Source organism: Furipterus horrens, unplaced genomic scaffold (genome assembly GCF_987537825.1).
Source record: "Furipterus horrens unplaced genomic scaffold, mFurHor1.1.pri manual_scaffold_1, whole genome shotgun sequence".
Taxonomy (NCBI): domain Eukaryota; kingdom Metazoa; phylum Chordata; class Mammalia; order Chiroptera; family Furipteridae; genus Furipterus; species Furipterus horrens.
The window spans coordinates 44,463,353-44,490,434 of NW_028327171.1; the positions used below are offsets into that span (position 1 = coordinate 44,463,353).

The following is a 27,082-nucleotide window of genomic DNA, read 5'->3' on the forward strand; positions in this document are numbered from 1 at the left end:
CAATTTATCTCCGCCCATCAAGCTCCTCCTACAGCCTTGAACACCTCCTTCAGATTTGTACGACTCTAGCACCACTTACCCAAGTCACTCCCCAACTCAAAAACCTTCACTGGATTCCCATTTCCTACTGAATAAAATCCAGACCCTTTATCCTTACATGTAAGACCTATTTCATGTATTTTACCTTTTCTTCCAAAAGTTTATCCTATGTGTATTCCAACAAGGGGCTTCCCCGTGAACCAACCTCACATGAAGTGTGTACATCCTGCCTCCATGTCCTCACGCATGCTGTTCCCTCTGCCCAGATGTCCTTCTCTCCCTCTCTTCCTATAGAGTCCCACCGTCTTAAAAGCGCAGCTTCAACGCCACCTACGCCACTTCCCTCAACCAAATGAAGACAAGATAAAAGCTCATGCTTACCGGTACTTTCATTTTAAATTCATCTCGATAGTATTTAATACCAATGTCAGTGAGTGTCCTCTGGATGAAGCGAGATGGACGAAGGATGAATATGAGCTGCAGGTTTCCTGGAAATGCTACCTGGAAGGGTCACAAAAAGTGTCAGGGCAAATACCACATCCATTGGTCTCCTTTTGCCCAAGATCACAAATGACAAAGTTCAAGTGGACACCATGGATGCCAAAGAATTAGAATATATTTCACAGGATTTCAGAGCTGAAAGGGATCTTAGAGATCAGATAATCCAAACCCCTCCTTAAAAGACAAACTAAACAAACATACACAAAAGAAATGTTTCTGATTACAAAAACAATTCATACTCTCTACAGAAAAATTGGGAAATAAAATTATACAGTAGAAAAAGTAAATCAATTATGATCTCAAAGCCATTTTTAATATTTAACCTAATTACTTATAGGCTATTTTCTCTGCTTAAACATTTTTATCATGGTTAAACTCATATTATAGAAATATTTTGTAACCCACCTTTACACTTAATATTAATACCATGAGCTTTTATTCTTTTTATTAAGAATTCTTTGGAAATATTATTTTTATGGGTGCACAATTTATTTAACTATCTCTTATTGCTAGTGATTTAGGCATTTTCATATTTGTGCTATTATAAATAACACTGAAATGAACATCCTTATTCACATTTTAGAACATTTTCTTAGGATAGCTTCCTGGAAGAATTACTGAGTCAAAGACTTAGTATTTCAGGGTTCTTGATGCTTATTATTGCTAAGTTGGTTTCAAGAAGCATTGTGCTCATCTTAAGGTGAGGTCCTGAGAAATAAGATAATGCAGATTCACATAACAACTTAGTGGCAAATTTTGGAACCCAAGTCTTCCTTTGCTCATGGCTTTCTATTCTTCCAGTGGTTCCCAAAAGCAGCCTCCTGAGGTGCTTATTAGAAAAAAAAAAAAAAAATTGCTCTTTGACCTGGAATGTTCTAATTCATTAGGACTTTGATGAAGTTCAGGTATCTGTATTTTCAATAAGTATGTGAAGAGATTGTGATTGGTAGCCAGGGATCCCACACTGCAGCATCTTTTATGCATAAAGTGATTGGTGTAATACTTGGACAAATTAGTCTTAAGTAGTAGATGATTCAAGTGTTTTCTATGGACTCTGGAAAACCAGGACTCAGGATAGTCACAGGCACTGTCAAGTGTCCAAATCCTCAGGGCATCAACCATCTTTGTAGTTATTCCACCACCACCACCACCACCACCCCCGCCAAAATCCTGTAACCAGAACTAAACCAAAGGAATGAAACAATCCATGCACAAAGGAAGGGAGACTCCCCTTCTACCATCTTTGAAATGCAAGATTCTAAACAGAAGAACCTTGCATTTTGTTATGTCATGACAGGACAGATGAGCTCAGATACTCTTTGTGTATCTGGCCAAGGCCCTTAAGTGATCTGAGAGAGATCCTGTATGTGTGCATATCTGAATGTGTGACTGCCTGTGCAGGTAGGCATAAGTGAGGTTTCCAATGTCCCTCCCTGTCCCATCCTCTACACACACATTACCACCCTACCACATCCCAGCCTCTTCAGCCAACTGTCCCAGGGAGTCCACGCTTTCGTGGAAATGCTGGTGTGGTTCACCCTGAGGTGTCTCTGCCTGCCCATGTGCCTGAGTTCTCTGGTCTGAGGTCCCTGCAGAGAAAGGACACATCTGGTTTATAAAAGGCAATGAACAGGGGTCAAAATCAGGTTAATAGTATAAAAAGGAAACCATCCAATGTTGTACAATTTAATGCCAAAAGTAAGCATACCTTCAATCAAGCTACTTAAATATCATTTTGTCTGATTTAGCCAGTGTCTTTTTAATATGTGAAAAAATCATTTGAATACTGAAATGAAGACTGTCTTAAAGTGGGTAACCCCCAAAGCAAACCCTAAGGCAAGGATTTGGGTATTAAGAGCTTATTGAGGGGGTAATCCCAGTAAGCACAGTGAGGAGGTTGGTAGGGGGTGAGACACTGATGGCTAGAGAGCCAATGTATCAATGAGGGGGGACTGGTTTGGGCAAGAAGGGCTAGGACCCTCTGAGATATTATATGGAACATACCTCAGGATTCTCCCACTGAAGCCGGTGTATTTATTCACCGACTTCCCTGACTCCATAGCTGTAGTTCACTCCTGGGGTATTAACTTCCAGCATGCTCTACCTGCCCCTCTTCAGTGACCACAGAAATGAATAAAGTAGAGAAACTCAGGAAGCCTTTGACACATTCAGGAATTCTCTGTGATGACCATTAGATGCCAGAGGGGATATGGGTAGACACAACAAAGACCTCACCAAAATTTGGCATAAAATAATCACCTTTTCCCTGTGACTCTGATATGAACTAATTGGATAGACAATCTAAATTACTTTTATAAAAAGCACAAAAATAAATATTTACAGCTATTCGTGTCAAGGATGCCTTTATGGAGCTCCACTTGTCCCTTCGTCTGTCGATAACAATCACGAATCCAATGCCAGCAGCATCCACACTGCAAAAAAGGGTGGTTGGTATCAGAGACCAGGTAGACACGTGGGTTCTGGGTGGCTTCCTCAGAGAATGCACTCCACAGCCTCCAAGACACTCCAGGACCGGGTGTAAACGCCCTGAATGGATGGCACCAGGATAATACTAGGTCTGACTTCCCTGACAAAGGAGCAACTTCCTCTCCACATCTCACCTGGCAGCCTTAACAGCACAGAAATAGTTGGTGTTCTAAACCCTCTCAAGGCCCCTGTGTCTGGCTGGTGAGTGTATGAAACACCAAAAAGCACACATGCTCCCACCTGAAGGAGCACATGTCAGGTGAGCACCACATGTCCCAGTGTAGGCCAAGGTCCTCAAGGCTGAGCTCTGCCATCTTTCTACTCCCAAAACTGGCATTCATGGAGCTATCAATATCCTTTCCTAGGTGCCATTCTGAGAGGTGTTCAGAAATAACGCACGTTGATGGAAAAAACAACTCCCTTCCAGTGCCTGGCCAGAAACAGCCAGCAAACCATATGCATGAGAAGATAGCTTCATTAAGAACCAAAAGGAAGCTGTCTGATCTCCTCTTAAGTTCCCACAATATTCTCAAGAAACCCTTTTCAATTAAAGTCCTAAAATGGTAAACTTTTTTCCCCTCTCTTTGGAAGAAGTACAGAGGAAAGAGCAAGGGTTTTGGAGCCTGGTTCAAATCCTCGTGCTGCCACTTACTGGCACTGAGACACTGGGGAGATCACCTAACGTCTCTAAAGTTCAGTTTCCTCCTCTATAAAGTGAGAGCAATACCACCAACAGTGAAGTGGTTAAAAACACATTTTCTGAAGCCAGATTGTCAAGGTATGAAGCCTTGGCTACTTCCATTTACAGATTGTGTATTTTGGAGGGTGCATTACTTAGTCTCTATAGTTTCTCACTTGTAAAATAGGAACAATAACAATGCCTATCTATAGGCTTGATGTGTGGAGTAAATGAACATGTAAAATATTAAATGAGATATATAAAATGTTCAGAACAATGCCTGGTAATGCTGTCTAAGTACTATTATTATTATTTCTTTTTTTAATAATTTATTTGTTTGTTTGTTTATTTTTAGAGAGGGGGGAAAGGAGAAAGAAAGGCAGAGAAACATCACTGTGTGGTTGCCTCTCACTCGCGCCCCCAACTGGGGACCTGACGTGCAACCTAGTCACGTGCCCTGACTGGGAATTGAACCAGTGACACTTGTTTTGCAGGCCAACGCTCAATCCACTGACCCACAGAGGCCAGGGTATTATTATTATTTCTTATATGCTTGTTATAGAGATTATAAGACATAAAGTATCTGAAAAGTATATGGCCTATAATAAACCTTCAGTAACTCTTTAATATTAATAAAAGGTGAGCTTTACTTTAAAAGGTACCTATATGTGAATAAGGCAGAAGATCTAAGCAAAATCTGCATGAAAACATAAGTAGCTGATGTGAAGTAAGCGTCACTAGACCAGCCATTATCATAGCCCCATGTGAAGCCAGGTTCTCTCACTGGGAACATTTTCCAGGCAATGGTGCAAGGAGAAGTGGTCTCACTGGGCGGAAGAGGCAGAGAGACTGGAGATTATATATGGAACAGTGTCCAGGATTTGAGGGAGGTGGCTGTCAAGAATAGCTTCAGAGAGGTGCACCAGAAGTCTTCATGTAAATTTTACTTTAATGCTTGGTCAATTCTTGGGCCCCACAAGTTTAGGTAAAACCCCAAGAGACTGGCAGAGAATAGCAACTGCACATGTGAGAACTGATGAGAAATTATGAAATTTACATCATTTTGGAGAGAGACAACTAGTGTTTAGGCCCAGCCAGAAGAGACAGACTTTGATGAACACCCTGGGCATTCAGGGGAAACTCTATAAAGGCCATACTCTAGGATAAATGCAATACCATAAGAATTGCCATAGGATTAAGGTCACACTCTTTTTTTTTCTTTTTTTTCTTCTTTTTTTTTTTAATGTGTTTTATTGATTATAATATTACATTTGTGCCAATTTCCCTTCCCTCTGCTCCCCTCCACCCGGTGGCCCCCCTCCCTCCAGTTGTCCCCCCCTTTTAGATCATGTCCATTAGTTGTGCATACAGTTCTCAACCTCTCTCTGTCTATTCCATTCCCTCCTACCATGATCCTTAATGCCTATATCATCTCCCTCCCTCTCCCCATTCCCCCTCCCTGTTGACCTCCCCCCAATATGTTCCCCGTACCTATAGTTCTTTTTCCAGTCTCGTTGCCTGTTTAGTTTGCCTTTGTTTCAATTCCCTAGCTTCTGTTGTTTCTTGTGATGCAGTTTTCATTTTAGATTTCATTGTCTTGATCCTCCTTTTTCTAAACCAGTCCCTTTAACATCTCATATAACAGTGGTTTGGATCTAATGAACTCTTTCAGTTTTATTTTGTCCTGGAAACACTTTCTCTGTCCTTCTATTCTGAATGACAATTTCGCTGGATAGAGTATTCGTGGTTGTAGGTTTTGGATTTTCATTACTTTGAATATTTCTTGCCAGTCCCTTCTTGCCTGCAGGGTCTCCCTTGAGAAGTCAGCTGATAGTCTAATTGGGACCCCTTTGTACATAATTCTTTTCTTCTCTCTTGCTGCTTTTAAGATTCTCTCTTTATCTTTAATTTTTGACATTTTGATTATAATGTGTCTTGGAGTGGTTCTCCCTGGGTCCAGTTTTTTGGAACTCTCTGTGCTTCCTGGACCTGTAAGTCTATTTCCTTCCCCAAGTCTGGGAAGTTCTCCTTTATTATATTTTCACTCAATTTTTCAAGTTCTAGTTCATCTTCCTCGCTCTCTGGCAAACCAATGATTCTTATGTTGGGCCTTTTATAGCTGTCCCAGAGGTTTCTGATCCTCTCATCGTTGCTTCCCATTTCCTCTCGCTGCATTGTTTGACTGCTTGTTCCTTCTCCATATTCCGGTTTGTTGAAATGAACTCTGGATTTTATTTCCTCACCATCTGTCTCGTATGTGGTTTTGTTCCTTTCGTTATGAGTGTTTTTCGCTTCTTTCTCATCTTTTTCCAAATCTTTTGTGAATTCTGTAAGCCACCTGATAACAATGGCCCTGAACTGATCATCTGACAGGTTTCTTATCTGTTCATCTGTCAGGTTCTCCATCTGTTGCCTGGTGAGCTGTGCCACCGGGATTTCTATAGTTGTCTGCCTCATTTTGACAGATGCGTTTTGTTTTCTTGGGCCGGCTGTCGGGGGCAGTGCCTGTGTAGTCATCACAATCCAGCGACCGGTGCCTATCCGCGACCTATTTCGCAGCCCTGTGGCGCTTTCTTTCTTTGGGGGCGGGGGTCCAAGATGGATTCACACATTTATTCCGCTAGGAGACCGGGATCCGTCCTCCCGCCCCCCTGGGCCTCACTGTTCAAGGTGATGTGGTGGCTGCTTTCCCCAGCGTTGGGGTCGCGAGCTGCCGGGGGTTCGACTGCAGCCAGGGTTGTTCTCCCCGCCGCTGTCCCAGGTGCGACCGCAAACAGCTCCGCCCCCTTTCGCTCGTCCTACCTGCCCAAAGAGCGCCGCTGGTTTATAACTTCATATGTTGGGCTTCCATGTAGTTTTATTTTCTGGAATTTCTAGTTATCCTTTGTTTTGAAGTAGTTGTATTCCTCTCTAGTTGTAGAGGGAGACCTAGCGCGTCCGTCTAAGCCTCCATCTTGGCCGGAAGTCCTAAGGTCACACTCTTAAGAGTAAGGACAAAACAGAAATGGAGTTTCCCTAAGAAAACTTAAAACCAGTACTCAGAAAGATCAAGGTGATTCACCAGTAATTTATCAGCCTGGAAAATCAAAATTCAATATTGTTTGTAAGCAGATAAGCCTCCACAACATATCATCCACTATATCCAGCATAAAACAAAAAATTAACAGAACTGCAGAGGAGCATGAAAGAGCAACCAATAATCAAGAGAAAAAAGTCAATAGATACAGTCTCAAAGATGTTCTGGTAGTTAGCAGACAAAAACTTCAAAATAACTATGATCAATGTGCTAAAGAAAAAGGAAAAGTAAAAAAATGGATGAAAAGATGTATTATTTCAATAGAGAATAATTAAAATCTATAATAAAGAATCAAATAGATCTTCTATAATTACAAAACATCAGCATCTGATATTAAAAGCTCAGATTTGTTTAAGAGCAGACAACACAGAAGAAAGAGATAAATGTGTTCTGACCCAAAAATACTGGAAGAGTTTTATGGTGAATGTGCTATTTTTTAAAAATTACATGGTATATAAACAGGTAAACATTCATTGAGTCATACAGTTGAGATCTGTATACTATATGTAAATTGTAACTCAGTTTAAAAACCGAAAGAGCCAAACAAATTCAAGTCATGAAAAAAGAACTTGCCATGAGAACTGAGTCAAATGTAGGGCGCCCGACCATCTCAGTTTGTCCGGGACTGAAGAGTTTCCTGGGGAACTTCCAGTGCTAAACATGGGACAGTCCCAGGAAAACCACAAGCATAATTCAAATACCTAATTCCAAACACTGATATGAAGGTCACTGGCATACTGCTTATGGGACTTCTTACTGAAGGAAATCAAACTAGTCTTTAGGATCATTTGTGTTTATTGACAGTTACTCTGTGATCTTCAGTAGTCTCAGAAATTCCCTTCAGAAGAGCAGGACTCAATGTTGTTCCTCATATAGGAGTAAAAATGATTGACCTATGGCTTATTATTTGTTTGTTTTTTAATATTATAACTTCAGAAGTAAAAAATTCATAATGCTTTCTGGTTTTATGATATTCTTGGCATCTTCATCTGCAAAACAGTGGGCTGGCAGAAGCATGTCTCAACACTCCTTCCAACTTTATCATTCTGTACCCCACTAATTCAATACAGTGATGTCAAGTGCCCAGGGACTATTGATGTACTCCTGCAAATTCAGCTGATAATTTTTACAGTGTATGAATGAGGTTATGAAATGATCTCAAATTAAGAATGGACATAGAGGGGGACAATTAGTTTAATCTCTTGACTATCTCAGAATCATCACTATAGCTTCCCTTTGCTCTCCAAACCTGAAACTTCCCCTTACCTCATCTTTTGCTAGACAGTCATGCCTCCCTTGACAATAGGGATATGTTCTGGAAAAAATGTGTGGTTAGGCAATTTCATCATTGTGCAAACATCATAAAGTGCTCTTACACAAACCTAGATGGTATAGCCTACCACACCTTGGCTATACGGTATAGACTATTGCTCCTAGGATACAAACCCATACAACATGTTACTGTGCTAAATATCACAGGCAATTGTAACACAATGGCAAGTATTTATGTATCTAAACACAGAAAAATTACAGTAAAATATGTTATAAAAATAAGTACTACAACTATGTAGGACTGAAGTTGTTTTGGGTGAGTCAGTGAGTGAGTGGTGACTGACTGAAAATCGGGGACATCACTGTCCTTGACTGTGGGCTCTATAAACACTGCACACTTTGGCTACACTAAACTTATAAACAATTATTTTTCTTTCTTCAATAATAAATTAACCTTAGTTGATTGTAACATTTTTACTTTATAAATATTTAAATTTTTTTTGACTCTTATAATAATACTTAGCTTAAAACACAAATACCTTATACAGCTGCACAAAATATTCCCTTTATATCTTTATTTTATAAGCTTTTTCCTATTTCTTTTTTTTTACTTCTTACTCTTATTTACTTATTTATTTTGCTAAAAATTAATACAAAACACACACATGAGTCCAGGCCTACACAGGGTGAGGCCTAGACTAATCACTGCCTTCCTTGTCCACATCACAGCTGGTCCTACTGGAAAGTCTTCAGGGCAGCAACACCCATGCTGTTGTCATCTCCTATGATAACAATGCCTCCTTCTGGAACACCTCCTGAAGGCCCTGCCCCAGGCTCTTTCTGAGGAGGTGTCACTTTACATAAATATGTGCATGGTGGCCTGCTTGGTTTGTTTCTTTTTATCATCACAGATATGCTTGCAAGCAGATAATGCACCACAAACATTCCTCTCTATGAATGAAAACCTCTTGGTGGGGTCCATGTTCTCAAACTTTTTAAAGAGCTTGTTGAGCTCTGCAAAAGTTTCTGCTAACCCCTTCAGTGTGAATTTTCTAGAGGTTCTTCTTTCTCCTGCAGTGTCCTTTTCCCTTGCCTATTCTTCATCTTTGTGAGTCCATTCCAGTTTCAGTAACTCATTATTAGTCAATTCCTTAGGAACCATGCTTAGGAGCCCCCCAAGTCATCCTCATCCACACACAGCTTTAAGATGTTGATGGCCACCTCAACCACAGCCTTGTTGATTTTGGCAACCTTCTCATTCTTGGCAAATCTTTTGAAGTCATGAACAACCTCTTGAGTGTCTTCTTACACTTGCTATTCACACAGTCCTTGGTGACATCACCCTAAACCTAAGCAAGGTTCTTGATATAGATGTAATCCTTCCAGAATTACATCAGTGTCTTCCTCAGTTACAGCAATAGTCTGAGCAAAGGTCCTCCTCAGGTAGAAGGCCTTAAAAGCTGCTATCATTCCTTGATTTCTTGGTTGGATCAAAAAGGTGGTGTTTTGAGGAAGGAACAGCACTCTGATATCTGGATAAAGATCACCAATAAAAGGAAGATAACTGGGAGCATTTTACAATAAGTAAAATGTTACAAGGTATGTCATTCTCTACCCATTTTGGTAACATAGCAATTTGGGAGGGCAGCTTGGAAGAGGGAGCTGGGCCACCCATGACTTCTCATTTTGTTTTTCAATTATAGTTGACATACAATATTACATTAATTTCAGGTGTACAACATAGTGAGTGATTAGACATTTATATAACGTATGGAATGACCACCCTGGTAAGTCTAGTACCCATCTGACACCATACATAGTTATAACAACATTACTGACTTTATCTTCTATGCTGTACTTTACATACTCATGACTGTTTTTATAACTGGCAATTTGTACTTCTTAATCCCTTCCCCTTTTGAATCCTTTCCCCCAACCCCCTTCCTATCTGGCAACCATCAACTTGTTCTCTGTATCTATGAGTTTGTTTTGGTTTTGTTTGTTTATTTATTTTGTTTTTTAGATTCCACATGTAAGTGAAATCATATGGTTTTTGTCTTTCTCTGTCTGACCTTTGTCTTTCTCTTTTGTCTTGAGGAGTCTGGCTAAAGTTTTATCAATTTTGTTTATCTTTTCAGAGAACCAGGTCTTGGTTTCATCAATCTTTTCTATTTTTTTAAATTCTATTTCATTTATTTCTGCTATGATCTTTATTACTTCCTTCCCTCTACTAACTTTGGGCTTTGTTTTTAGTTTTGTTTTGTTTTTTCTTCTGGTTCCTTTAGGTGTATGGTTAGATTGTTTATTTGAGATATTTCTTTTTTCTTAAGGTAGGTTTATATTGCTATAAATTTTCCTCTTAGAATTGCTTTGGCTATATCCCATAGATTTGGGGTTTTTGTATTTTCATTTTCATTTGTCTCAAGGTATCTTTGGGTTTTTTCCATGATCTCATTGTCAACCCATTCATTATTTAATAAGATGTTATTTAGCCTCTATTTGTTTGTGTTTTCAGTTTTCTTCTTATAACTAATTTTTAGTTTTATACCATTATTATCAGAGAAGATACTTGATATGGTTCCAATCTTCTGAAATTTACTGAGACTTGTTTTCTGGCCTAACATGTGATCTAGCCTGAAAAAAATGTTTCATGTGCATTTAAGAAAAATGTATATTCTGCTGCTTTTGGGTGATTTATCCTAAAAATAAGAATTAAGTCCATCTGGTCTAATGTGTCACTTAAGGCCACTACTTCCTTACTGATTTTGTCTGGATGATCTATCCATTGATATCAATGGGGTGCTATCCATGACTTCTTATTGCTCTTGTAGTACACTGGCAGTGTGTACTTACTGATATGATTGAAGGTCCTGGGGTTCTCACTGTGCCAAGTTATGAAAGGTTTCAATTTGTAGCTTGCAACATTGTCCCCAAGCAAGGCTATTATCCTATCCTTAAAAAGCCTTGAAACTTGGCATTGACTTGGCCTCCAGATGGATGAAAGTCCTTTTAGGCATCTGTTTCCAGAATTGAAAGTTTTTGTACATATTGAAAATTTGCTCTGGCAACTAATTATCATCCACAATAAGTTTATGTAGAGCTTCCAAAAATTCTTCAGCTGCCTTCACATCAGCACCCAGACTCACCTCTCACTTTCACATCATGTAACAAATAACAGTTCTTGAATCATTTAAACCACTCAGCACTAGTAGTAAATTCAACATTGCAGTCAGGTTTAGCCTTCTCTTTCAACATCACAAACTTCTAACTTTGGCTGTGATCGTCATCGTGCTGAGAGGGATATGCTTCTGTGTCTGGTCATTAGAAGTTTCTCCAGGCTAGATAGAGTCACTTTTCTAATTTATGTTAGTCTCATTGCCTTCAAGGACACAGATTCATTCACAGCTTCCATCACTTTGCTCTTGTTCTTCAAGGTCATAGCTATGGTGGAATGGACATGCCTGACTGATGAGCAATAACCATCACCGATTTTCCACCTTTGTAGTTCTTAATCATTTTTTTTCCATGTCAATCACTCAACATGGCATCTTACAGACATTAGCAGTAGATTTTGTTCGCTTAGGAGCCATCATGAACAAAGCATGAGATTAAAGCAAGCATGTGAGGAAACAATGCAGAAGATGTCTCAGCTCAGGCAGAGAAAGACTTCACTCCTCTTACACCTTTTTGGTCTATTCTGGTACTTGAGAGACTGTGTGATAGTCACCCACCTTGGAGAAGGCAAGCTGCTTTACTCAGCTCATCAATTCGAATGTTAATTTCTTCCAGAAACACCCTCACAGACACACCCAGAAATAACATTTTACCAGATATCTGGGACTCCCTTTGCCCAGTCGAGATAAATTGAATATAAAATTATCATACATCCCTTACTGGCTTTATTTCTCAGAAAAGAGGGAATTAAGATAAAACCACCGTCAGAAGAAAAAAAAAAAGTCTACCCTCAGTGCAAAGATATTGAAAAATAGCCCTGATATATTAGGATACTAACTAGAAAGGACTCAAAAGGCAGTCTTGAAAAGGCAAAGCTTCTCAAAGAGAAAAGGAAATGAAAGGAGAAGTAGTGACTGTATGATAAAGGCAAAAAGATGCAAGAGATAAACTCTACAAAACAAAACAAAAATCAAGGACAAAGACCCCCACCCTTAACTTCCAAAAAAAGTGTTCTAGATCATTAATAAAATAAATTGTATTTAGATATACTAACAAAAGATGGTATTATTGAACTAAGAATCTTGGAAACAACCTCCAACCACCAATGCTGTCCACTAAATGCAGAGATGTAAGCAGTATTAATTTATAGGGTGTTACTATAAAGAGGGCAAAAAATAAAATAAAAATAAAAACTTTTTAACCAGAGAATGAGGACACAAGCCATAAATTAGAAAAAAATTCACAAAAGACATATCTGATTTAAAAAAACTGTTAATCAAATTATACAGAAAACTCTTAAAACTCAACACTAAGGAAGCAACAAACAACCCAATTTAAAAATGGGCAGGAAATCAAAACAAACACCTCACCAAGAAAGATATACAGATGACAAATAAGCATATTAAAAGATGTTTAACAACACATGTCATTAAGGAATTGCAAATTAAAACAACAATGAAATACCATGACATGCCTATTAAAATGACCAAAATTCAAAATACTGTCAATACCAAACACTGACAAGGATGTGGAACAACAAGAACTGTCATTCATTGTTGGTGGGAATGCAAAATGGTACAGCTGCTTTGGAAGACCATTTGGTGGTTGCTTATAAAACTGAACATACTTGTACCATTTGATCCAGCAAGTGTGCTCCTTGGTATTTATTTAAATGAATTGAAAACTTATGTCCACACAGAAATTCACACATGGATGTTTACAGCAACTTTACTCGTAATTACCAAAACTTGGAAGCAACCAAGTGTCCTTCAATAGGTGAATGGATAAATTTTGGTGCATCCAGGCAATGGAATATTACTCAGTACTAAAACAAAATGAGCTATCAGGTAATGAAAAGACAGAGAGGAAACATAAATGCGTATCACTAAAAGAAAGAAGTGTGGAAGAGAGACTGTTTCATGACGTGACAGCTGTCAGACTCACGTGCTAGATCTGCACCAGGCTAGAGATTGTGTCCTGTAAATCCCCACAGAGACCATCTGATCGATCTCTTCCCTATGCCCCATGGTGTGCTGGTTTCTAAAGCTGGCTGTTGTCCTGACACACACAAGCCTGTAAGGCATTTTGCCTTATCTGGGATGGGTCACATACCAGTATTCCCTCCATCCATAACATTCCTGAGCACCTGACAAACAGCATGGAGGATATTCGCTTCATCTTGTCACTGCTCAAGATGCACCTCATATGTAAGTTTCCTCGAAAAAAATGCTGTTAATTACCAGACTGAAGTAGCCTGTCTTTTTCTTCAGTCTTTCCCTGACATCCACTTGTGGAGTAGAGTTTTCAGTCTCAGGACTTGCCCTGGGTCTGTGTGTATGAACAAGAAGTCAATCTTAAAGGGCTATGTAACATCCTGGAAACAGCAAAATTATGAATACAATAAAGGATCAGTGGTTGCCAAGGGTTGAGTGTGGGCAGGATGAACAGGCAGAGCACAAAGAATGTTGGGGGTAGTGAAACTACACTGTACAATACTGTAATGGTGAATACAAGTCATTATACATCTGTTTAAACCCACAGTATGTACAACACCAAGAGTGAACCCTAATATAAACTATGGACTTTGGGTGGCAATGGTGTGTCCATGTGGACTCATCAATTTTAAAAATGTACTACTCTGGTATGGGATGTTAATGGTGGGGAGATTTGCCCTGGCGGGGGTGGGGGGTAGGGCAGGGAGTAGATGGGAAGTTTCTGAACTTTCCAGTCAATGTTGTGAACTTAAAACTACTCTAAAAGAGACTATTTTATGAAAATATTTTAAGTAATGAAAATTCCTCCAAAAAATTAGTCATTAAGGAAAAAAAAATAATCACTGTAACACTGCTCTCCAAACAATTACAAACAAGCATTTAGGTATATAAGGGGAGAAGACTTTAAATAAAAAGCTCAAAGACTAACAACAGAAATGGATTTTTTACTATATAAAGAAAAGAAGAAATAAAATGAGTTTGTTATAGTCAGAAAAATAAAAATATTATAAGAAATGAAGTCTAAAAGATACACAGGGAGAACGTGTTTGAACAAAAATTTAATAAGGGACAATGAGTAACATAAAGAAAACAAATAAGTGAATCAAAATGGGGGAAAAAAAGAAAACAGTAAAAAAAAGGTCAGAATGAAAGTGGTTGAAATTAAAGCCAGACAAAAAAGAGCCAATGTACTTATATTTGAAGTTCTTAGTGACTAAAAACAAAACATAGGGACAGAAATAATCTTTACAAATATAATCCAAGAAAAGTTTACAAAAACAGAAAATAGGCCTGAGTCTGCATGTACCTGAAGGGGCCTAGCAGGCACCTGGGAAAATTGATCTGAGAAATCAACTCTAAGACATATCTTAGTAAAACTGTTAGGTTTTAAGAATCAAGTAAAAATTCTAAGCACCTCAAGGCAAAAAGATAAAATAACTTACTAGGATAAAAAAAACAGACAGGTATCATACTTCTCAAAAGTAATATAAAAATCATGGCAAGAATTGAACAACATTCTATAAAAATTCATGACCAAAAAGTGTGAACCAAGAATTTTATACCCTGACAAGCTGGCTTTCAGGTATTAAGATAATATAAAAAGTTATAAACATGTAAAAATTCAGAAAGTTCTGTACCTATGAGTCCTTTTTGAATAATTCAGTAAAGATCCAATCAAAAGATAACTTAGAGAAACTCAGCAAAGAGATTAATTTAATATATTTAATGGTAGGTCTAATACTAAAGATGATGGAACAATAACATATAGAAATAATCCAAGTTAAAAGATGAAAGAAGAAAAGAGAGAAGAGAAAATAATAAGGTCTTTGACTGTTGTAGAGGCAAGAGGTGGGAATCAAAGGATAGTGTTGAAAACTAACAAACCAGAGAGTAAAAGATTATATGTTAAAACAGGGACTTCTTAAGCATCAGACCTGGGTTCCAGGAATTCAGGTCTAATTTCAGCATTAAACATAACAAGAAACATTTTTTGATGCTAAAAGTCACAATTCACAATGAAGATATAATAGCTATAAATATCTGTGCTCCAAATAACATAACAACCAACTTTTTAAAGCAGAAATGAAAGGAGGTATAAGGAGACAGAAATATACTTTACACAGGAGATTTTAATACACCACTTTCAGTATAAGACAGAGCAGACAGCACACCCATAAGGTTATATGTGTTGAAATCTACATCCTAATAATAGAGGGCCCATCTTCTTCTCAACCACACATGGAATATCCACAAAAATTTATCCTGATTCAAGGCCACAAAGAAAAAACCTGAACATCAAAAAACCTTCTATTAAACAACTCTTCAGTAAAGAAAGAAATGTAAAATAAAATTACAGAATTTCTAAAATACAGTGATAATACAAATAATACAAATACTACATATCAGAATTAATGAAATACATTTAAAGCAGAGATCAGAGAAAACTCATAACCTTAAACATTTATATCAATAAAATAAAATAAATGAAAATAAATATAATTTTCAACTCAAAAAATGACAAAAATTAAGGAAACCAAAAGAAAGCACAAGAAAGAAGATATGAAAGATAAAAGCAGAAATGAATAAGGCAGGGAAGAGGAAAGCAATATATCTAAGTAATAAGTGAACAGGGTGCCCCTGTCTTGTCATTCTTCTCTTTGGCTGCATCAGTTCTTCCTGGTTCTATGTCCCCAGCCCTCTGCTAACTGCCCATAAACATTTTGCAACCTGAGAAGGGCTCTGGTGCCTGGAAACCACTGTAACATTTAGGAAGATGCCAATTTTGATAAATAGGAACCTGAAATAGAACCTGGACAATCAGGTCAAACTCCCCTTTCAGGCCTTACTTGTTGTCTCCGTTTTATGTTGAAACCAAGGGCTGGGTCAGCGACAGGGTATGAGCAAACGCTAGGAAAAAGAAAGAGGAGTGACTGGTCAAGCAGGCACTCTCTCTAAAGGGAAAATGCTCCCAAGTTCACCAGCAATTATACAACGAACATAGAGCAGAAAAAGGAAATCAGGCCCAAAGAGCAGGCCCTTATTTTGTCCCACCTCCCCCCTCTCAGGGATGATAAGGGTTTCTACCCCTTGATGCTTCTTTCTACCCTGGTTCAGATGACATTCAAGGTACGGCCCTCGGTGTGCCTTGGAAAAGGCTGCAAGTACAAGATGAAAATCACCTGTTTCAATGAGCACACGACTGCATCCTGGGATTCAGTAAAATTAGACAGTGAGATTAAAACAAATACAAGGGGGGGGGGGGGGTCATGTTCACCTGTTGCCCATGTCCCTGCTCTCTGTCATTCTTGCTGCTCCCTACAGAAGGAGAAGGTGCAAAACTGATGGGTGATTGTTTTGGATGCAACTGGGCCAAAGAGGAAGACCAAGTTCAACTTCCTATAATCTGGGAGGTTCACCCATTTCCCTCACCTCCCACCTCCTTCTCACCTTTCGATTGAAATGAATTATATCAGAACTGGAAGTTCTACCAACATTACTTCTTGAGAACCTATTATGTGCTCGGCACTGTGCTAGCACTACAATTTCAGAGAAAAAGAAAAGAAAAAGGGAAGCACAGTCTAATGGAAGAGGCAGGAATCATTTTCATCTACTACAGTGTTTATAAGGAGTGAGCTTTGGCTTCTGTGGAAATAAAGAGTCTGGGAGAGCGGAACTGGGGCCAGGGACAGTCTCCTTGAAGAAACAACATCAGACTGGAGGCTCATGAATGCCTAGGAGTTAGCCAGGCCTAGGAGGGTTGGAAAGGTGTTCCTACAGAGAGAACATCATGAGCCAAGCTCAGTGTCCTTCCCCCGAAACCAACAAAGCCCCGAATCCTCACATGACTGCACAATGCACAGCCCACATGTAGATGGGAGGAGGAGAGGAAGGCAAGTGGTGAAACAGAATCCAAGTACTCAACTTTGAAGAAGTACATTAGAAATAAACCCATAGTCTTCTCTCAGAAAGTAAGAAGGGTAAAAAACACAAAACTGGCGTTTACCTCTAAAACATAGGTAGCAGATGAAAAGCAAGCACAGTAACACACACACACACACACACACACACACACACACAGCTGTTGTGTAAATTCCAAACCACACAGCAGTTAAGAGATTATATCATAAGCAATATAAACCCATGGAGGGTGGGGCCAGTCTGCTCTCCTGGAGAGCAGACACAGCACTGTCCAAGCAGTGTGTCTGGACCCTACTCCCAGCTCTGTCTCTGTCTGTAAAATAATTGTTACCAATATAAACTCTGTCCCACACTCCATCCCTTGGAGACCTGGGTATTTATTAACTCAATCGGCATAAAGATGTGAGACATGGGCTGCAGAGGGTGGAAGTAGCAATTGCCCAAAAACATCACCGCCATGGTCTCTGCTATAACACAGTGTTTATTCCTGGCCTTTCAGTGTCCTTGCTGTGTGCCTCAGTTTCCTCCATATGACAATGACAATTATAAAAATATGCCCCCCCCTGAATTCCTTCTTTAAGGGAGCTAAATGAGATAACTCCTAACATGACTAGAGTTCCTTGGGCAATGGCCATGTGTCCCAGACAACAGGCCCCAGGAAGCCAGAATCAACTTAACCTAGAGCAATGAACCTGAAGGAACAAAGACAGCCTCAGCTGTTTCATTCACTCAACAATGTTTATTAATTACCTCCTATGTGCACAGTATGAACAAAACTGATGCGCATTCATCATTGTTTTCTAGTCTCGTTCTACATCCCTTGCCTGGAACTGATGAATTGGCCAAGTTACATGCCGGCGTGAGCTGTGCTCCTGGAAGATTCCATCTCAACCCAGCCCTGCCTTGTGGGAAATGTGTAATAAAGCCAGTGACTAAGAAGGCAATAGAAGGCTGTGTTCAGCTCACCTGGGGATGCTAGTCAGGTAGGTCATGACATTCAGAAAGTCCTCATCTGGGATGTGTTTGAACCCCACAAACTCTGGAAAAGTGATGATAGGGGCACCGTCTTTCCCTCGGCCTCCTGCAACAAAGATGGTGGTCAGGATGTTAGCTCCATGTTTTGATGTCATGCCTCTGCAGGTAAAGGACTCTGACTAATATCAAATCAGGAGATGAGTATTGGCCTCCCCTTTTCTAGCTGTTTTATGTCAGAGGAGCCTGTGGGAAGGCTGACACTGAGCTGCTGAACAAGTCTCTTCCCCTTCATGCTTGCTCAGTCGTGTTGTATTTGATTTTTGAATCCTTTGAAGATAGTTACTGCATACAAGGTAATATTTTAAAAATTATTTTAGCATAGGTAGAATAGTAAAGAATGCCAACACAAACATATAATATTTCTCTTCACTTTCGTAGTCACTAAATTAAAAGCTAAAATGGTGACATCAGTCTGATTCCAAGGTTTGAGATAACTAGTTATCTAAGAATGAAATTTTCAGTATTACTTTTTCTTTCCATTTACATATATTTATTTTTTCAAGCAGTTACTAAGTTGTTAGGAGTTGTAGACTTATTTCAGTTGTTTTAACTGTTTGGTTTTGCTTTTGGCCAAGAAAGGCTGTAAAAAAATTACTGTGATACTAAGGCATCGAGACGGAGTCAATTGGGAAAGCTGTGCCCCAGCCAAAGGGGGAGCGGCTGGAGTGCTGTGCGCACCTTCCCGCCTATCCTGTGGGGGGGGGGAGGAATAATGGCTCCCAAGGGAAGCCAATTACTACAAATGATTACTTGTATTTCACACACCTAACAGAAGAGGAACCAGTGCAGGGTGTGGTTAGTGAGGACTGTGTGATTAACATAGGTATGGGAAATCAGTGAAGAAATTACAGAACAAGAGAGGGTCAGAGAGGCGAAGACGAGCAGTCTATACGCATCGACCCGTTCCGCTGCTCTGAGTCCACGCCTGCTAAGCATCTGCGTACACTCTAACTTTCCATGTAACTTTGTTTCAAGGGAGAGTGTGCTATGCCACAAACATGACTATTTGTATCCCCCTCGTCGTCGGCAGCCGTCCGTCTCGAGAGACGATGGCGTAGCTTCTTGAGAGTCTATCTGCACCGCCGAGAATGGCTGTGCAGTCCGACTCGGGAGTGACAATCCCTGCCACACTTGTTACAGGTGAAGGCAGATGGCTGTTGTTGCTGCTGTTGACGCTGCTTCCGCCTCGATCTTTTCTGGACCGCCTCCTCGTTGCGCGCAGCCTCTGCGCGTGACGTACCTTGCCTGACCGCGAGCCTCCAGGCTAGGCGGTCGTCTGCTTGAACTTCCCATGTGTTGAGATTGATGGAGCATTGTGTCATGTCACTATTTGTATCACATCAAGAGTAAGCCAGCATTGCGGTTTTTCTACACAAGCCTCTTGTGAATATCATCAGTGTGAATATTAGGCTCTCGGAGACTAATCATTAAGGATTGAAACAGTGTGAGATGTGTCTGGATAACCAGTCATGCTTCCCCAGGAAGTTCCTCTTTATTAATCCTATATGCTTAATTTAAAGTTTAAACAAAGATACCAAGCTTTGACAAGATTGAGTTACCTCTTTACGTAGGCTGAAAACAATTTAGATCAGGATACTATCAGCAGCTTTCACCTAACAATATTCTTCCTCTTTCCAGTTTCACAACCATAAGAAATTCAAGAGAAAACTTAAATTAAGAGAATTTGCATCTCTAGTAAGGCTAAATTTAGATGCTTTAATACTGTATTAAAGTATAACCAATATTTGCCAAGAGAATGGCGAAAACATTTCAGGGAACGAAAACAACCTAAAATATTCATTAGAATATGATTACACCATTTAATGATTTCACCTTTTATCATTAATTATAAATTAAAGCTATTTATACCCAAGTGGAGAAAGATAGGTGGAGTTTTCTTGTATCTTGGTTAATACCAACACAGAACACCAGAGAGCCGAGAGGCCCTCCCCCTCGCCCCCTTGCTCCCCAGGTTAATTGAGGACTTCTGCTGTTGAATGTTGTTCATCTTAAGAGGCAGAAGCACTAAAGAAACAAACCTGAGCCTCCATACCGTTGTGGGCAATACACAGCAAGGCATTCGGTGCCACCTTGTGAGGAAACGTGGAAGTGCAAAAGGAAGAAAGTGTGCCGAAGAAGTCCCATTCAAGGAAGATAAAGAAAACCTCAAACCAAACAAACGAGCAACACAGAACCAGAGACATGGAAATAAGGAATAAACTGACAGCGGCCAGAGGGGAGGGGGCTAACGGGGGGAAGCAGGGGAAGGAACAAGGATAAAGGACCCATGGACATGGACAACAGGGTGAGGATTGACTGTCGGAAGCGGAGGTGGGGCAGGGGATAGCAACGGAGGAAAAATTGGGACGACGGTAATTGAACAGCAATAAAATAAAATAAAAAATAAAAACAAACAACTAGTAGCTGAATAAAATAGCTACTTAAGTAAAATAAACTTCACTTCTCCTAGTATAATTTTTACCTGTTCGTTAAATGGCATGAAGACTTCATTATATAGAGGAGAATTTGGAATGCTGGGAAATCCTATAGAAAGATGGTGAAGATCAACAATAGAATAGAATGAGGCAGTTACTGCTGTTTGCCTTCTAGGATCTATTTTCCTCTTCCCTTCCTCTAGAGAACCGATTTTAACTGAAAAAATGGCAGCTCCACTCCCTGGGAGGCACCTTGGAAATCTCAGGGCCTAGGATAAATAATCTGTCCTACATAATAAAGAATTGTCCCACACCTTATGTGATTTCTGAATGTCTTACTAGAAACTCAGTATAGTGAAAAACCCACTTATAGTAATCTGATCCTAGATTCTAACTGTTGTACATATAATCAGAAAGTTTTTTCCTATTTTTCCAATTTTATTGAGATATAATTGATATATAAAACTGCAGTAGTTTAGGGGTACAACATAAATATTTGATTTACGTACATATTACAAAATCATCACCACAATAAGCTTATTTAACATCCATCTTAGTTACAACTTTTTTTCTTGTGGTGAGAACTTTAAGGTCTCCACTCTTAGCAATTTTTAAATATACAATATAGTATTGTTAACTATTGTCACCATTTTGTACAGCTCCAGCAGTTATTTATGACAGAAAATTTGTATCTTTTACAACCTTCACCCATTTCCCTCACCTCCCAACCCTACCTCTGGCAACCACCCATCTGTTCTCTGTTTCTATGAGTTCTTTTTTTTTTTCTTTTTTTTTGAGATTTCAAATATACAAGAGATCATAAGGCATTTGTCTTTCTCTGCCTGACTTATTAGCATAATGCCCCCAAGGTCTACCCATGTTGTCACAAATCATAAAGTCCTCTTAAACAGTTTTAATAAATACTAATTTTCCAAGAATGCAACTATCCTATAAACTAAGGGAAAATACTTTATTTTGTTCAGAACTTTATCAACAATTGCTGACTATTTTGGAAAATCTCTACAGTGAGGCAACTCATGGCGTCTGATCACCCATACCACACCCAGCATTTGCGCCTGTCACATTCATGATGATGCACATACAGGGGCAAGCACCTGGCTATTGCATTATTTTCTTCCAGTGTAACTAGAAATACATATTTAAATATGTATTATTTTACTATGCCTCCTTTCCTTTTATTTGTCCTTTACATTGCAGTTCTCCCTTACATTTCTTTAAAAAAATGTTAAAGTATATGAGTAAGTAGGGGGGTGGCTGTCCACTCTCTGGACACACAGCTCACTACATTTCCCAGCTTCCTTTGCTGTTAATGCATCTATGTAACTGAGCCAGGTTCAAGTCAATGGAACATGGTGTGTGCTGTTGCTGAGCTGAGGCTTTTAAGAAGCAGCATGCTCACTTTCCTCATCTGCTTTCTGGATGCAGATAAAAAGAAGGTCATTAAATGGATAATAGTAATAACAGCCACAAAGTAAAAGGAGCCTCCATTCTGAGCCTTCACATGAAGAAAAGTCATCTGCTGACCAGAAACATACATGCTGGACTATTTCAAGAGTAAGAACTAAATTTCTATTGTGTTTGTTTGAGCCACTATACATTCTGAAGTCTATTTGTTACAGGTTATGGTACCTATAAATTTAATATAAGGATGATAAGAGGCAGTACAAATCATCTCATGTAAAAAGCAGTCATTTGGTACAACATAACTGAGAACCATTTATGTAGCCTGTACTGCCCACCACAATGGCCACGAGATACAGGTGGCTGTTGAGCATTTGGAATATGACCAGTCCAAACTGAGATGTGCTGTAAGTATAAAATACAAACTAGACATCCAAAACTTAGTACAAAAAAAGTTAAGTATCTTAATAATTTTGAATATTAATGACATGTTGAATAATATGTTATGTATATTGGGTTAAATATAGTTCTAAAATTAATTTCATGTGTTCCTTTTTGGTTTTTAAATTGTCGCTACAAAATTTTAAAATACCTATGTGGATCACATTATATTTCTATTAAATAGCACCACGCTAGACCTTCTTGCATTGGATCTCATTTCCCAGGTGCCAAGTGACTAGCTCCATCTCTGATGTAAATGTGAGTTTTGACTCTCTCCCTTCCTTGGTGAGAACTTCTCACTTGCCCCTAGACACTCCTCCTCTACCAATCCTGGGCTCCATTGGCGTGCATATGAGGGAAACACTGGGACTCCACAACCCTAAGGGTATTTTTATGTCTTCATTATTAATTATTTTCAAGAAGATTAAAGGTGTTACGGGGCAGGGAGGGGGATGGGAAATCTAGACAATAATTCCAAGGGGGTGAATAACCACTAAAAGATTAATAAAGAAAAAGAAAGGACCCTGGCTAGTGTGGTTCAGTTAGTTGAAGCATTGTACCTTAGACCAAAAGGTTGTGGGTTTGATTCCTGGTCAGAGCTCATGCCTGGGTTGTGGATTCATTTCCCAGTTGGGTGCATACGGGAGGACAATCAATCGAAGGTTCTCTCTCACATCAATGTCTGTCTGTCTGTCTGTCTCTCTCTCTCTCTCTCTCTCTCTCCCTCCTTCCCTCTACCTCCTTCCCTCTAAACACAATGAAAAGATGTCCTTTGGTGCAGATTTTTTAAAAAAAGATAATTCCTCATGACGGCAAACACTGATAAATGGCTAATTTATTCTGAACCCATTCTTCCCTGACCACCATCTACACAGTGGTTAAAAACCTAAATATTTGCCTTCTCAGACTGCCTTTCTGCTAGGAAAGGCTACATGATATAGTCTGCCAAGAGCTTCTGGGAACTTTTTGCTCTTCAGGCAGAAGAAGCAGAAGAAGCCAGCATTGCTCCTTTTCCTTCTTCCCGCTATGGACACAGACTTGATGTCCAGAACTGTGGCAGCCATATTGTAATCAGGACTTCAAAAACAAAAGAAACATCAAGAGAACCACAAAGATGTCAGCCTTAATGTTGTTGAGCCAGGAATTTCTACCTCCAGATCTCTTGTTATGTGGTTTAAAGAACAAACAAACAAGTCCTATATGCTAAGTCATCTTGTGGCCAGATACATTCTAGGCACTTTCCTTAAAACAACCTACTTTACAGATGAGAAACCTGAGGTTCAGAGTTGTATTAGGGTGTGGACCCAGGATTGTCTGAATAAAAATCCTAGAGTGTTTCCATCACACTAACCTGTTTATATTCTCTTGCTTCCTAGCTAAGTCCTGAACTTAGAAATATCCTAAACTCGCTGGGAACATCAGGTTTTCTTCCAAGGTCAGAGCCTCCAGAGGCCCCAGCCCTGGTCACTATCCAACTCCTGCTGGTGGCTTCACCATCCAGAGGCTTCAAACCATCTGGCCACCGATCAGGGTCAGGCATCATGCAAGGCGCCCCTGCTCTCCCACAGCCACAGGAGCACATTCACGGGGCACAGCAGGCCAAGCAAAGGGGCCTCAGTGAGGAAAAGGCTCCATTCTGTCCTTTCAGTGTTCCTGGCTGATGGGGCCTCTGGCTCTTTCCAGAGCTCAGTGGAGTCTGTAGAAAAGCCTGCAGCTGGAACATCCTCATCCTCCCTGCCCAAATCAGGAAAAGGCAAACTGCTGGGACTCTGCACAGAGGCCACGGCAATGGGAAAACAACTAGTCATAGAAATTTCTGTTTCATAACCACAATTACACAGGCAAATGCTACCACTGCCAGTCCATCATTCTTTCTTATAAAAAGGGGCGATAGGGTGACCAAAGAAGCTCAGAAATGAAAGCGTTGTCTTTGCCATGGTCAAAGTGCCTTTGCTAAAACAGAGGTGTCCTCTTGGTCCGGTGTGAGTTCTCACAGTTCTGTGTTCTACATTAAAGAGTGGCAATGAACTCCTTTCCTGACTTAATTGTGGTTTTATATACCACAGTCCCTGTGAATGTGGCTTCAGTTGACTGTAAAAACTATCATACTGAAAATTATTTTCTTGAAATAACCCTAACATAAACATTTTATGGGATTAAAACATGTCATGAAAAAAGGTCAAACATTTTTTCAGAAGTTGCAATATTAAGCATTTTTCATACATATGTCATTGAATCCTCACAATTTCAATGAGTCCATTCATTGGTTATTCAAAAGAGGAAACAGAGGCTCAGAGAAGTAAATAGCCCAAGCTGACACTGAATCTAAATCCTTATTAAGGCTGCATATTACCAGCTTATGTTTCTCCTCTTCTACCTCTAAGAAATCAGAAAAGAAACACCTCAATAATACGCAAAAGAGATCACTCTGCGTCATTAAATGTATAAATTAATCAGTCACTGGACTCCTTCCCCAGATGAGCCACTGTGTAATTACTCACCATATATTTGCTACATACTCACTGTGAAATTATATACTCATATACTGAGGCATTAGAGTTTTGTTGTAAAGATGTAGGAACCCACCCTGCCTCACCCCATTATTCATTCCAGTACTTTGGCTGTGGGGCATTCTGTAATGTAGGGCAACAGCAGCAGTTGCCAGAAATCCAGGTACAGTTCCCATCCTGCCTTTTTTTCTGGACAATCCTAAGCTCACTGTGGGAAGCTATGAGACTGCTCCTTCAGGAAGATAGCTGGGCACTCCCTCCAGGGCCAAGACTGGAGGTACAGGTGGCAGGGAATCCACGGGCCTCACAGGACAGATCAGGAGGACTTGGATAATTTTGAACTAAGCATCTATTATGTTTCGGTGTCTGTTCTAAGCACTGGCAATGTTACAGAGTGGGGTCCCCCAGAAAACCTCAGAGCCTGTGGTTTGGAGGATGGGGGAAGGGAAACAGCTTTCAAGATGCCTTTGCATATCTATGACTGGTAGCTAGGGTCTTAATTATGTAAATGGCTTCGGTTCTTCCACAGCTCCAAGGAATAATGAGCAGTGAATACGCAAGGCCTGTGGAAGGTCCTGTGAATGGTCAGAACAAGTTACCACACCTACTGCATCACAGGCCTCAGTCAGGGATTTAAGGAGAGGGCGGCAGACATTTGGGGAGGAAGAAAAGAGGAGAGTTCCACGTGGCTGGCAGAAGAGGAGAATTAGGCAATTTACAAAGAGAAAGGGAGAGAAAGAGAATCACGAGGTATTGCAGAGAGGTAGAGGAGAGATCCATGCTTTCTTTGCAAGGAAGCTGGGAACTCCACAGATCTAAATCCGCATAATCTTTAAATATACAATCTTTTTTTTCACCAAACTCTGGTGTTGAGAGTTATGCTTCTGGCGGCGGGCAATCGGGCCCCTCATAACTGAACAGCCCGTGGGGTTCTGTAACAGCAATGCAGGAAGAAATAAGAAAAACAAGGACCCTGTACTTACGGAGCTCTGAATGGCCTGTGTGAACAGTGGCCAATGCGGAGGAAAGAGCAGAGAATTCCCCAGGTGTTCTGGATTGTATAAGATGTCCCCACCTACCACACAACTCTGGGATGGGAGAGGCATCTGAATGACGAAGATCAAATTTCCCTTAAACTCAGTAGAATAGGAGTTTAGAGCAGATTAAACATGATTTAGAGAAAGAAATGGGACTTTTTTACATCCCATGTTGTAGAGTAAAATCCATACTAACTACATATTCTATGATGTAACTAAGATGGCTTTGTTGCTTTTTTCAGAAGAGATATAAAAGATAAGGAGAGTGACTTGTCACCTTATTTCTCTGTGATACGTGCTAAGGACATCTAATCTTACTATCCCATGCTTCCAAGTTTCATCTAACTATAATTTAGGGTTTGGTACATACCTCCAGTTTCAGTAATTAAAGTCATATCATCCTTCCCTAAGTGAATAAGGAAGAACAGTTTCTAGTAATGACAACTTTTCAGAGTTGTGCCCAGGCTCAGAAAAATTTCTAGCATTTTATCAATATTAGCCTCCCACTTTTCCCAATCAAATGCTTAATAAAAGACAAATCTCTCAGAGAACAAACAACCTCAGCAATGTTCATAAACTCTTAAAACCAAGACTCTTACAGTTGGATCTTAGAAGAACATCATGGTGGCAGCTGATGTCAGCATTTATTTCTTTCTCTTCCTCAGAATCTCTTCAGCTCTGTTCTTTTATAACCTCAAAGAAATGTACTCCCTTGAGACATCAAATGGCACCCAACAGCAAATGGAATGTCATCTATGAAATCCCACCCTCATCCAGTGGGATGGTCTTCAGCTCATTCCAGTCTGGGTGAGCCTCCCTACTCCAGGTTGGTAGACCCCCGTGGCATTACCACCTGAGCTTTGCCTCCTGCCTCCCCCTCCCACACCCGCACCCCGGTCTGTGGAAAAATTGTCTTCCATGAAAGCAGTCCCTGGTGCCAAAAAGGTTGGGGACCACTGCCTCAAGGGATGACTGATACTTGAGTATAATGTTCACCAAGATACAAGAAACTAAGCCCTCCGAGCAGAACCCCCAACAAAATTTAGAAATACAAATGAATTA

At 39.9% G+C, this 27,082-nt stretch overlaps 1 protein-coding gene across 1 annotated transcript in view; it reads right to left on the bottom strand.

Annotated features, from left to right (window-relative positions):
• MCF2L2 (MCF.2 cell line derived transforming sequence-like 2) overlaps nt 1–27,082 on the bottom strand; it is a 220,004-nt gene that overhangs the window by 157,848 nt on the left and 35,074 nt on the right. Inside the window, exons 3-5 of the mRNA XM_090286049.1 lie at nt 18,107–18,221; nt 2,882–2,972; nt 421–540 (exon numbers count right to left, since the gene is read on the bottom strand). Coding sequence (XP_090142175.1) covers nt 421–540; nt 2,882–2,972; nt 18,107–18,221 — 326 coding nt within the window. The remainder of the gene's footprint in view (nt 1–420; nt 541–2,881; nt 2,973–18,106; nt 18,222–27,082) is intronic.